General features: G+C 37.5%; 1 protein-coding gene across 3 annotated transcripts in view; it reads right to left on the bottom strand.

Moving 5' to 3' along the window:
• Positions 1–855: 855 nt before the first annotated feature.
• Positions 856–14,254, bottom strand: part of PITPNM3 (PITPNM family member 3) — a 54,443-nt gene continuing 41,044 nt past the window's right edge. For 2 of the 3 annotated variants that reach the window (XM_021533097.2, XM_031506453.2), the window contains 8 exons: positions 13,708–13,856; positions 11,973–12,089; positions 11,206–11,322; positions 9,891–10,039; positions 8,743–8,892; positions 7,741–7,924; positions 7,214–7,342; positions 856–6,827 (listed from right to left, as the gene is read on the bottom strand). In XM_021533097.2, the coding sequence (XP_021388772.1) occupies positions 6,519–6,827; positions 7,214–7,342; positions 7,741–7,924; positions 8,743–8,892; positions 9,891–10,039; positions 11,206–11,322; positions 11,973–12,089; positions 13,708–13,856 (1,304 nt within the window). In that variant the 3' untranslated portion in view covers positions 856–6,518. The remainder of the gene's footprint in view (positions 6,828–7,213; positions 7,343–7,740; positions 7,925–8,742; positions 8,893–9,890; positions 10,040–11,205; positions 11,323–11,972; positions 12,090–13,707; positions 13,857–14,254) is intronic. The other variant, XM_021533096.3, reaches the window with a different exon arrangement.

Here is a 14,254-nt window from a genome sequence, read left to right as displayed (position 1 = left end):
AAATTAGCATTCATTTGACAAGCCTTTTTTGGTAGGTAGTTCAGTATAATAAAGTTTAGTCTTTCATATGAAAGCCAAGATTTGTCAAGTTTTTAGAGTTCAACAGCACGGTTGTTTTCCATGGTAAGCTTTGTGCAGGCTTCCCCAATTATATTCACTCTAAAATGAACTTTCAAACAGAAGACTGATTTGGGAAATTTTGCTCTACTTGATAATTTCTAAAATGTGCATGTGACCTAGTAGTTCCAGTGTTACTAAAATTTTAATGTTATCAGGTATAAATATGAAAATCATTAAATTATAATTTATATATAAGTATTGATTTTTAAACTTGCTCACAATTTTTCTTTTCTTTCTTGTCAAATGAACCCATTTTAAAACATTGAAAGAGGCCTGGAAATAATAATATATAATGAGGAAATAATAAAAATAATGAGGCCTGGAAACATGAAAGCAACCCTTCCAGCCCGAAGACTTCTACACTTTCAGATGACTGAGAATTTTAGCTTGTGTTATTTCTTGACATAGTGTTTCTGTGTGTTTTGTGGGTTTTCAAATAACTTTTCTATATGGAAGTATAGAAAAGTATAGTTTCTCCAAGTTGTTCTTTGTATGTCCTGAAACTACTTCTATAAAGCTTTCACAAAGATGTTGACTTATTAGTGAAATGCCTTCTTCTATGACTTTTGAAAAGGAAGAAGGGTTGGAGGTTTTTGAAAAGTTGACCTCAAATCTAGGTACTATTTCAGACAAATCAAACAGCCTATATTTATAATGTTTTCACCAGCTACTCAGACATGTACAATCATGATCCAATATTTATCAAATTGCTGGTAAGAAAAATCAGTGACACTGTTTGTTTAAAGGCAAGGAAGGTTTTATTTAAGTGGCTAATCTGTTTCAAGATTTTAAAAACCAGCTCACATCAAAATCTATAGCAGTTGTAGAAATCTTACTCCTTATTTCATATTAAGAAATTAATTATTGTACATTTTTGAATCTTTACAAGGCAGCCATAAGAAATATAAACATTTGTCACCAGATAGAACCTTCTCACTGACAATATTTAAAATTATGCACTTAATAAAACTATAGACTGAAAGAACACCTAAAATTTCAAGTTTCCTTATGTGAATTCAATTGTAAGGGAACTGCCCCTTTTCACCCCCACAAATAGAAAAACAATTATGTATAAGACTTGGGGTTCTGTGAGAAGACTGCCATTCTGGGCTGTAGACCAGTCATCCAGGAGTAACACTACTTTTCAAATTTGCTATCTGCAAATCATGTTTCAATGTTGCAATCTCTAGTGTACCATCTCCCACCATGTCACAGTAAACCTGCCTCTTTCTTTTCCCCCTCCTATGTTCTATACATTCATACAAATGACAAATGAACTGTGAAATTTATCTTCCCCAAGCCCCCAAAATTCCATTCAGTTTCAAGGATAGCTTACTAAAATAGCTTATAATACATGTAGTGGGTAAACCGTAATAATCCCTGTCTGGGCTTGACCTAAAGTGAGTGAAAGAGACAACACATGACTTCAATTCCAGTGTCCATGCACAGGATTCTAGCTGTTCCAAGCCTTATTTCTGAGAAACAGGTATTTTCATCCAGAAAAATGTGTTATTACTTTCATTTTTTTTTTTTTTTTTGGGGGGGTGGGGGTTCTGAATTTAGGCTCATCTATATGAACGTATAGTTACCTTGTGTGACTAAACACAATGGAAGTCTTAATTACCTTGACAAAATGAAATTTCTGATTAAGCTTTGAACACAAACCATGAGGAACCACTGCTCTTAGAGAAGCTGAGAAGGTAGGCTGGAAGGTTTTGTGTGTATAGCACTTCTGTCCTGTACCAGCTCCAGATGAGGGTGAAAGTGCCACTTTCTCCCCTACATGCTCAACATGAACAATTCAATGCAGAGATTCTGAGTTCAGATGCCACACGTCAATCTCTAATCAGAAAAATCATGAAATTGTGGTACATAATCCTCATCTTTCCATTATCAAAATAATGAGTTTACTAAAAAGATACCCATGCTCCAATCATCTAGTCCTATGACAATGTACTCACCTTTCTGCAGCCTAGATGGCAAGAGGGAAAAAAAACTGAGGAAAATCCTACTTGTTCAGTAACAACTGTTGGACCTACAAATTTTAAAACGTAAAATACCTACTGGTTTCATGTATTGTTTTAAATGCTTATTAAAAAAGCTTTTAGCAAATTTAAAACAGAAATGGTACAGAAAGAAGGGAAAAAATAAATTTTCCCCTTTCTATATTTATTCCATGAAGAACATTATGATAATATAGACCTAAGTATTGAGGATTTGTTAAATACACGCATTAGCAGTGTCCTGGCTAAAGAAAGACCACAATGCATAAACAGGACAACTTATCCACTAATAATGGCAAACAAAGGCTATTTTGCAGAATACTGGGGCTTCTGAAAAAATGTCATTGTCCTGGATAGACCCAGGTGTGTATTTTTTTTCCCCTCTAGTTTACTGATAGTTGCACTTCTACATAACCAGTGAAAGTTTTAGCTGTTTGGAAATGACTTCCCTAGATATAGAGGAAAAAGTGAAGTAATCTGTCTAAATTAAGACTAGTTTAATGTAAACAAATAAAAAGGACAGTTCTCATGAACCCCAATGAATAAGAATTACCACAACTTTGTCATTTTTACACCTAACAGAATTTTATGCTGAATAGATACAAACCATGCCACAAAACTAAACAGGAATACTTTGGTCAAGCAAAAATCTATACCAAGAGCACTAGTGTATGCAAATAAAAATGTTACTCAAAATAAGCAGATTTGGCTTAACATCACTATTCAATTCTGCAATCTATACAATGATATCTTGTTCAAAACCTACCTAGCTAGAAAACAAAATTGAACAGACAGCCACTGTTGCTGTGTTTGAGTTGGTTTTGTTCTTTTTTTTTTTTTAATGTGTATCGATTACAAATTTGCTGTGAAAGCAGAACCAAAACTTAAGTGTCTTCCAGTAGTTATACACACACACACAGACAAAACCAAAGCACCACAGTTGTGAACGTGTGTTTTCACAATATCTCAAATAACTCTACCACTGCTATTAATCACAGCCATTTTTTACAGTAATTGAAAATGGATCCATATCAACAGGTCAAAGAAGTAAATGCTTCCAACTGTGGCATACTTGTACTGTACTCTTAGCACCCACTGAACTAAAATTTTGTGGTTTACAATTTCATTTATGCTTCCTCCATTCAGCATGTTAAAAGAATGTGCTTTTCTGTTACACACGGGAGGCACTAAACAACTGATGGTGCTAATGTAACAAGTGATGAGTCTAATGTATGTTCTGTGGGCACACCCACCTGACTTCTCTGTCCCTCTCCCTTCAGTGTATGCTAAAACACTTTCATAGTCCATATAGTTTAAGTGCTGACTGCACAAAAACTGCAGCAATGAGGACTTGGAATCAAGAATAAGATGACTGTAGGATCAAACTTACCCTCAGTGAATGGCTTCTTAGGGGACTGATCTTCCATGAAAATACAAGTAGAACTGAAATCCTATTGCAAACTGAATGTCTGTAAATGACTGGATGCAGTTTCATGTGGACAAAGTACGTAACTAAAAAGCCTGTGTCACTATTTTGCCAAAGTGCACTGCTGGAGTGTGGGATCACAAGATAATCCATTCTAGCCATGAGTAATCAGCAGTGCTGGAATTATGCAAATGCCATATAAGCTCTCATACATTGTATGAAAACAAAGTTAAGGAGCATATTTTCAGCTTGATTTTAATACCATGTGTAGAAACGTTGAAATTGTTACCACACTAAATTATACACATGCACGCACACTTGTTTTTACTGCTATTAGGTCCTAATATTCTTAAGGGAAGCCAGCACAGTAACTACTGTAAAGGTGACCCAGCTATTAACAGAAATACATAAAATCTGAGTCTTCATCACATGGAACCCTGTAAAATGACATTATGTCTCCAAGAGTAAAAGACAGCCCTTTATAACCTAGGAGATTTTTCTAACCTTGTACTCAGACACTATTTCCTTCAATTCAGTCACACAGAATTACACACAGATCACTCTTTTGAAAGGAAGTAGACCTTTCTACCACAGCAACCGAAAACAAAAAAATAGGTTTTCAAGTCTCTTGGGTGATAGAGGTAGATGGCTAAAACAACAGTAGCTTTGTACAGGAATAGCAATTATAGTCAAGAGACATGCTAAACAACATCCAATTATTAAAAAGAACTTTTTGATCAGTCAATATTTTAGATGTCTCATCAGACTTAAAATTTTCCTAGTAAGTTCCTCCCTCACAAGCCTTGGATTCCCATGCCTATTTAAAACTAACAAGCAGGAGTGTGCTAACAGTAAATTCACTAGAAGGAGATGGATGCTGGTGCACCCATGCAACTTCATCATAGTGCAAAGCAGAGAAAAAATTGACTATGTGACTAGAATGAATACATGCAGTGGGCTGAGACAGAACATGGAAAAATTCCTCCAACTTCATGGGTTCAAAACTATGACACTACTGGGAAAGCATTTGTAAATGTTAAGAGTGTTTCAATGTAGTTTGCAAGCTATCTTTCATTTAGCTTTTGTAGCAACAGAGCACAAAACCCTAGCCCCTTGTAATGTATTTACCTGCTCCCAAAGAATGTTTGCTACCAAACGTTTTACATCTTCCCTTAATCTTCAACAGAGATTACCCCTTACCTTAAAGGAAGCATTAAGAAAAAAGCCCCAAAACAACCAGCTACTGATATGCCAGAGATATTTCAGGAAGTTTGAAATAGGTAACTGACAATCTTGCCAAGTAATGTCTGAAAATATAAATCAAACATCTCCATTTATAAGCTATATTGCTGCATCCTAAGGCACTCCTTAAGAGCTACACTCCTATGCCCTTCCAAAAGCCCACTGAAACTTCATAGTTAACAGAATGTACACACTTTCTTTACTTCTGCACTATCTTAGTTTTCCATTGGATTTCTTGTTTTACATGTTAACTTTGAAAATCATTACCTAACTTGGTGAGACACCTTGTCTGGTCTAGCAAAACCTGAAAGGGGGATGGAGAGGCATAACACCCTCTCCACCCCAATTCCCTGAAATAAAAAACAAACAACAAACCTGAAAAAGGAATGTTCTTTTGACTTCAAGCTTTCTCAGTGTCAATAGTATGTTTTTAACTCTAAAAAACAGGGGTTTTACGTGCACTTGTAACATCATTGCAGATTTTAAAACATGCGTCAGTTCAGTCTTTAAATTCTCTTGATGAATTTCCATGGAAGTATCTGCATGAAGAATCTGCAAACTGCTATTATGTTAAAGTAACTATAATGCTCTAGAAATATTACTACTTAGGGAAAACGTCACACATTTTACTTCTAGTAAGTGCATTGAGAGATCAGTGAGAAATTTAAATCAGTAGAGAAATGTCTATGTGGCACCTGTATTTTCGCATATCCACTCTTTGAAGCTCAAATGCTATAATTCTGAATGCTACAGATTGTCTTAATGCAGCAGTTGCCATGAAGCATGAGAAGGTAAACAATTTATCAATTTACTTAATTATTTTTTTTCCCTCCAGTGTAAATATTCTAGTTTGAATAATTAAAAAAGCAATTGCTCTGAAGTTTGCAGATCCCTTAGTGAAATGGTTCCTTTTAGCTTGCCCTCTTAGGATCTGACTCTCAGACTGATATCATCACAGTCACCTTCTTTGGAGTAGTCCACACATTTTTGCACAGTCATCAAGTTCCACAAACAATGTGATCTTTGTACAGTTGCACACTACTTTGGTTACAACACCACTAACTGTGTTCAACCTGTGGCTGACACATTTATTTTTAACATGAAGTTTTTATGTTTGGTTCACAAGTTCTCATTTATTTGTCCAGCGCCTCACACAAACGTGAGTGCCCATGTTGGAGTCTGTTGACCAACACAAGGCTGAAAGGAAACCTTGGGTTTAAAGGCACCCAGAAAGCATCTTCTTGCAGAAGTCCTAACCACCTGCTATTGTAGCTCCCACTGCTGCTTCCCTTTATCACTTTTATTAGAAAGTGAAGTGGAAACAGACATGACTACTTAATGTTTAAAGTGTAAACTGCCTCTAACTTACAGGACCCACCCTTGATGCTGTTTTGGGTGCAGCTAATTAGCTGATACCACAATCCTTCTGAGCAAAATCAGTATCTTTTCCTCTTATTGCACATATTATATCCGTTCCCAAAAATAACCTGTTGCTATGGATAAACTTGTGGTAGTTTTAGATTGTTTTAAACTTCCCCAATAAACATGATAAGAGGAAGAGACTGGAAGTGCTCCAGTTGGTGTAACAAGGCAGATTTCAGAACAGGGAAGACTCCAAGGTACAAATTCCTGTCCACTTCTCTTAATTTAGAGCTGCCTAAATACTATCTTTCAGGCATGCCTACAAGTTTTATGGGGTGCATCCAAGATCGACATTCCCAGTCCTCCTAGGGAATAGATTCAAATTTGTGAACTCCACCTCGAACCCAAGCAATGGAAGGCAAATGCCTGTCATGGTCTTTGTCTGATTCAGGCTGGCTCTGAGCACGCTCTGGCTTGGGGTTTAAAGAGGGCGGGTCAGGTTGCTGTACAGACATAGTCCTGCGGAGGTGGTTTCTCTTGCGCAAAAACTCAGGTTGCGAGTGGAGGCCAAAGCTGCCTTTTCTCAAGATCATCCGAGAGTTGTTCTTTTTGGGTCGTGAATGGAGACTGAACTCCAGCGAGGCCAAGTGGGCTGCATAACCTTCACTGAGGAACTGAAATAGGAAGAAAAGAAGGGAGTGACAAATTACTCCTGCCTTGACCTATGAATGCTATTAGGTATTAAGTTTTCATCACTGACATCCCAGTTAGATACCTACAAAATACTAATATTCCTCTCCCCTCAGGTTTTTTTTTCAAGTGACCCATTTCATTCTGTCATTCAGAAATATGCAATGCATGCACTTGTAGATACAGCTTGCAACCACTTGATTCTCTTTACTATTCGCCCTTCCAGAAAATGTCTCATTTGTAACCCCAACTACCTTTCTTTGAAATACTGTTGCTGCTTTTTGTATTTGTGAGTTTGCACATGCATTCATGTGCATGCATTGCCTTGTCTTTCCTAGGACTTCCTGACTGAATAGCAAGAATTACTTACTTGGCACTGTGCCTGGTATTTCTTTGTGGATCGTCCAACTATGTAGATCTGAGATGGCGACAGAGCCAAGACACTGTACACAGAAATATCCTTCATGGAACCGTATGCAGCACAGATTTTGATGTGGCACTGAAACAAACATTACTTCCAAAGTGAACGCACTATTGAACACCGTGCAACTACAAGGTTGGTGCTTGATTTGCAGTAAAGCAGCATATGAGTTCCCTGTTAACAATTTCAATCTGTAAACCACAGAAAGCTAAATTGATCTGCCTGCATGTGAGCAAGAACTACAGCTATGCACACAGGAAAGAACAAGCAGTTCATTTACTGATTTGTCATGATTGGAGGTCCCTTTGGATGTTTCATCAGCTTTCCCTGCTCTTTAAAAAGTGAGAAAAGAAGTGAGGAATGGCAAAAAGACTTTGTGATGTTCAATTAGACTTACTGTTCAGATAGAAGGGAGAACTCTACTGAATTGCATTCCCTGAAAAGATGTTTTGAGACTATAAATAGGTTTCTAGTACCTCTTGCATGAGATTCCGGAGAAAAATGGTCTTTTGTCGCAGTGGGTCATGAACGAGTCCATCTGAGAAGAAGATCATCCCTTGTGGGAAATTGTGTTGGGACAACCACGAAACTACACGCTGTTTCTGCATATCTGGGCGGCCAGTGATGTAGATAATCAGGTATCCCAGGTCCTGCCAATGCCTGTCAGAAGAAGCAGTTAAATTATATAAGTGCAGAAAGAGAAACAATACTCACAGGTCAGGTCAGCATCTTTTCTCAGACAAGTTAGACGTTAGATGATATCCTTCAACAAGTGAAAAGCAGCATGCCTAAGTATCTGCTCCAATCAAGAAACTAAGTAATACTGTTTACATTTCGGGGGAGAAGGAGAAAAGCAAGAGACATTCTTATACAAAATATTATCTAAACTATGAGAGCCATTCAAAAATATACTTAGAATAAACCTTGAAACACATCAGGTATTGCTACTTTTGAAATCTTTAATGAGATTTCCTGCCATGTTAGCTATAAGGAATGGAAACCCTTGAAAACTGACATTTCTACATTCTCATGCAAGTTCCAAAATGAGAACTGCCTTTTCCCATCCAGTGCAACATTCAGACTTGCAAGAATTAATTAAAAGGCCTTTTAATTTTTGTTGCAAAAAACATTCTAGCATTCCTGACACCTTAAGTACAAATATATCCTTATTTGAAATTAGTGAAACACAAAATACACATGGAATCATTATTAACTCACTGCACACACTTCAAGATCATATTCCCAAGAAATAACTTTTTATGTCCAGGCAATTTAAACTACAAATTTCAATGTAATCCACAGCATTCTAATATTACTCTGAAATTCAGGCAGATGTGCTGTGCAAGAAAATATAGAAATGTATCTGCAGAGAATCTTGGCCCTTAGAAAACTGCTGCCTGTTTAGTATAACAACCCTTTTCCTTCCTACTGTGTTCAAGCAGAAAGCCAGAGATTTGAAGTGTTCAAACCTCATTTACCTGACAACATCAACGGCCCCCGCTCGGACTTTGGGGTCACTTCCCATAATTGAAACACTTGCTGCAAAGGAACCATCAATGCTGAACACAACACATTCCATTCCTCGGGGCAATACAGTCAGGTAACTTGCTGCACTGCTCTGGTCCCCTCTGCAGAGTCAACACAATAAATTAATTTAAAAAGCAAAATGTCAGAAAGTATTTTCTGCATGTTTTAGTTAAGATTTGAAATTAGATATTTCTAGACCTACAGCTTTGACCTCACTGTCAAATATGGCTTCTGATTTCAGTCTTATGTGGGACAATCAAAACTTATACTTTTAGGAAATAGTTTACCAAAGAGAAATTTGGAAGCCGATCTTAATAAGAAATCATGTGCATACAAATAACCAAAAGAATTAGGAAAAAAACCCGCAAATCAGCTTGAAGTACTCTAACTACTACTCAAACTTTCTCCATAAGCTTAACAGTTGGTAATATAGACATTAGCCACCCTCTATTCTTGCAAATATTCCCCCTTGTAATGGGAATGCCAGTTGGGAGAAGTAAAAAACCAAAAAAACAAAGGCAACAAACAATCAAAACCAAACAACCAACCAAAAACCAATGCAGTCATACATCTCTCTTGTCATGGAAGGACATGTGAAAACCATTTCCTCATGATGTATTTTCCCCAGGACAAGTGAATGTTAAAAAATAGGTAAATGACAAGGAAATCCAAAGCTCTTCTCATCCCACCACCCCATGTTCCCTAAAACCTGTAATCTAAAGGTCTGGTGATGAAGATTCCTACAATATGTGCTCACAGCCTAATGAACAAAGACAGGACAATTTATTTTCTTCCTCTTTGAAAATTACTCCTGCACTCTAAAGCTTCTTTTTTGAATATAATTTTATTTGTGTTTCAGTACCTGTTTTCTTGAATTGATTGCCTTTTTTATTAAACTGAGGTAAAACATTTTCTCCTTCTCATGTTGCACTACATAGGATTGTAAGCTGACTTTGGACTTTGTTAACTGGTGGATAACAACATGTTCTATTTCAGCTAAATTCTCCCAGGCAGGGATTCAAATGTAGTTTTTACTCAGTTTTGAAGTTCCTGATCGCCACAACCCATCACAGCTTTAGTTCCAGCTTGCAGTTATTACCTGACCACCATTTTGATGGGATACACACCAACTCTCAGTCTCTTCTGTTCAGGTATATTGTAGGATATTCGTCCACTGCTGTTGGATATCTCTGTGTCAAAATACACCCACCTACCCGAAGATGGCTCAGTCATTATGAAGATATCCACCTGCAAAACCAATGAAACAGTAATCTAGTGTGATAGTCAACAAAACACCCACTGTGTGCAAGGCCTGCCAGGTATCTCCAACCATGGCTGGTAGAAAAAGCTTACATAGAAGTTTGAAGGAACTTCATGACTCAGTAAGAACTTCAAAGAGAGTTCTCTCAATAAGCAAATGCTTTCTAACATACAAGAGATTATTGCCTTCATAATTTATTGTCTTTGTAATTTAAAGCCCTGATCTTAGCAGTGCATGTGTCAAGTATAGAGGTCAGAAATTTGGGAGGAGCCCTAAACTAGGAAAAAGATAGTTTTATCTTGCATGGCTATATTACCTTTTCACACACTAAACCTACAAAAAAACCCCTGCATCTGGTTGTTGACACAAAATCTTCCTCAAATCATAGCCTCGCCTACAACCAAAACACTTCAAATTATCAAAAGATTTCATCAATATGGTTTACTTCAACTGAAATATTTAATCAAAATTAACATAAAGGATATTAAATAATGTGATAGATCTGAAACAGGCCAAGTGAAGCCTCCATGCTTCAGTTTTGCCCTCAGCTCAGCACCATTGCTCTCTTAATTTGCACAGAAACTCCTACAATCTCAGTGAATATGAAAAACGTGTTCACTTGATGCTTGGCTCTATTAGCTGCATGCCTGGTTTCTGCAGGCAGCTTTAGGAATCACCGTTTTAATTGTGTCACATTATTACTATTTTCTAAAACTAATCTTTACTTGCCCATGAGTAAGATACAGCAGCCACCTAGCTTCTAGAATGCCTATTCTTTTATCTGGTTGTTTTACCTGGATAGGATGATACGTGGCTTTATTTTAGTGCTTTGTCAACTACTATAAAATTATTTTTCCTTCTTCCTCAGAAAGTTGTCTCCAGTAGGCGGTACAGCTGGATGGCAGGTTCAGAAATCACTGCACAGCACACTCACCACCAGCCAAAGGAGATAGCCACAATCAGGTAAGAGAGATGAGAGCTCAGAAAAAGGTCAGCTATCAGGAAAGCCCACTTTATAGCATATTTCTGCTTCAGTAGTAGGCAGCTAGTGACATTTCCCCTCACTGTAAGGCTTCCTCTGACACTGTACATGTGTGCTACATTCAACAACTGTTTCAAGTAAAACTAAGAAAATGGATTACTCAGACTTCACCTTTTCACCTGTTAAAGCCACCATGTCCAGAGGTCCATACATAAAGCGCCCAACTAGTACCTGAGGACCATCTTCTGCTGCAATGACATCATTAGCTCGATGATTAGCAGTCACATTCTGAAATAAGAGCAGAGGATGGGAAGGGTACTGTTTGCTTTTGTCACAAGGCTGCTGTCTCTATTTTGTGATGAACAGTGAGAGAGAAACACAGTTCTGGACAGTATGTCTGAGGTACATGAAGTACACTGCATTCCCATTTCACCTTGAGCCTGATTTCCACTAATGGTGGATTCCTGAATAAACCAGAGAGAGTGCACAAGACGACCAAATAAGGGAGAACATTTGAGGTCAAGCCAATTCTTTGTCACTTCAAGGGGTGCCACAGAGCCACATCATTATGTGCAGGGCACATGCATTTTAACTGACATTATTAATTGACTTAGCACCTGAAGAAAGTAGGAAATATTTTTGCTTGGCTTATGGATTTCTCTAGCATAAAAGAAACCTCTCTGCATAATGGAAACTTAAGGCCTGTCTGTTATTTCAAGAAAGAAATATACTTTCTCCCAACATGAAGTGATAAACCAAGATGAAATTGCCCATATTCCCTAACCATTAATCTGCCTGCCTCTGGATTAAGTTATCAGTTTTCAGCTCTTTAGTGATATTCAGTTACATAAACTCTTACTTGGAGAGATCAAACTCCATTTAAATTTCTGCCAAACACATGTTCCATAGCAGCCATATATATTTGGAGTTAAACTTACCCTCAATTTGACATGTGTCCTTTTGCGTAGCCATTTTTCTCGTGGATTTGATGGACTTAGTGTTTCTGGATCCAGGTTGTCATTTTCCTTGAAATTCACATTTTCATACCTCATCACCTGAAATTATATCAATATTTTAATAAATAGTGTGAGGCCTGGGAAGTCCTGGTACTTGGCAAAGAAAGAGAAATTACACCGCTGCCCCGGTTGAGTGACACTGCAGAGCTAAAAACACAATGGAAGTTGACAGGTAAAGCCATATGTTCACAAAAACTGCACAGACAAAGAAACTGCTTTCACTCTGTTGGCCAACACTTAATTTCAAATACTTATTGAACAGCTTTTTTGTTCACAGCAGAGCTTGAACATTCCTCCAGAGAAAAAAGTGAAAACATTAGGATGGTATCAAGTGGTAAGTCATATTGTTTTGATTATGGTCTGCAAAGTCAGTAAAGGAGCATAAAACCACAGAAGCATTTTTTAATGTCCTTTATGTGGCAGACATCAGACTCCTGACTTCATCTGTATTGATTTGCTACACATCCACTCAGAGAGAATGTTTCTTATCCCTTTTGAGTACTACTACTTCAGTAGGTGATAGGCAGGAACCCGCAGGGACCCACAAGGACCCACTGAAGTCCAAGCTGTGAACATGCAGAACCTTATTATGTCATACACTTTCTTACAACCTAAATATCATGCATTTACCAAGAAACTTTTCTGTCCAACTCAGATTTCAGGACACAACCCACAGAATTCAGAAACTGAGTGTGAGTTATGCCACATTTCAATTGAAACCAGAAGCCCTGTCTCACTGAAATCTGTCAGTTGTGCTTGCAATCACAAATAGCTATTTTGAATGAGAAATACACTAGCAAATTTTTCAAGCTGAACAGCTGGTTTTCTGTGCTGAAGTTTTACAATCTTTGTGCCCTTGCTAGAAGAGTGGTCTAGAACCATTTTAAAATATGTTTTATATGAAGTCCCTTGAGTAAAATCACGCTGCAATCAGAGTCAGTAAAGCAGCTGGCTTGCAACAAATTACAGTAATGTTGAGAAGTAAGCATGTTTTTTAACAAATTGGCATAAATTCTATTCACTAGAGGTAATGTGCAGGCAATATATGCAGCCACAGCACATTCAGGAGCCATTAGTCTTATTCTTAACCCCCAACAAGGGCAGAAGGTCCAGACTGTACTGGAACTAACCAGTCCTTTATGTAGAACTGTAAACACACATATTGCTTTAAAGACATGTTCTAAATGCTTGAAAGGCTTGATAAATACTAAAAGCTGTAATGCGCTTACAAGGCTAGGAAAGTGTCCTGTAAAGGAGAGACTCGACTTTCTTACAAAAGCAATACTTCCAAACAGGTTTACTATCAGATGTATACTAGTAATTTGATACTTATTAGGGAGATATATAATTATATAAGGCTGGACAGGACAAAATTAATATATAATACAGGGTTAGACTGATCTGGGGCACGTGAGGGGTGAAATATGTATAAAGGTACAATATTACTGGTCACAAAGTCAGCAGTGCTAATGGTGGGTTCACTGTCCCCTTTACCTCTCCAATAAATCCAGATCTGTCACTCCTAAATGCACTTGTATGTGATTCATCCACACTTAGCCACCTAACTGACATAAAGATTTAAAGACTGACCCTTGGATAACGCAATTAACAATCACAAGGTTATCTTCTGCAGAGATAAATAAAAAAGATCAGTTACCTGTCTTAAGATAAAGGCCACAACATCTGTTGATTCCCAGTAGCTGGCATGAAAGAGATGTGGCAGGGCCACGGTTGGAAAGGCTGTGAGCACATCTGGACAATACAAGGCATAATCTATTCGTTTTGTTCCCCACCACTTTGCAGTGACTACAAAAAATGAAACAAAATAGCATAACATTTCTGTATCAATAAATTTCTTGTTGTCTTTAAACTGGATAATGGAATTAGGCCTTCTGCTTTCTTAAGCTTGACATTTTAATTCTGTTAAAGGTATTTATCATTCACAAAAGTACAGTTTTTACTCACACTGACTGCATCCTCACTTAACTGCCTGACATCTAAAGAGTTCTTATGGGTCCAAGTTTTGGGAAACAGAAATCACCTCAGCATGATTCCCACTGCTTTCTGGCCCATGGAAAATGTACAGTGAAAGACTATTACTTTTATGATCATGTTATAGGGTAAGAATTGCAAATGCCTCCCGAACAGTGAAGCAAATATTGAGAGAGAGAGAGAGAGAGAGAGAGAGAGAGATACATACATAT

Source organism: Lonchura striata, chromosome 20 (assembly GCF_046129695.1).
Source record: "Lonchura striata isolate bLonStr1 chromosome 20, bLonStr1.mat, whole genome shotgun sequence".
NCBI lineage: Eukaryota > Metazoa > Chordata > Aves > Passeriformes > Estrildidae > Lonchura > Lonchura striata.
The sequence above is the reverse complement of the archived record's forward strand: the minus strand, read 5'-3'. Positions and strand labels throughout refer to the sequence as shown.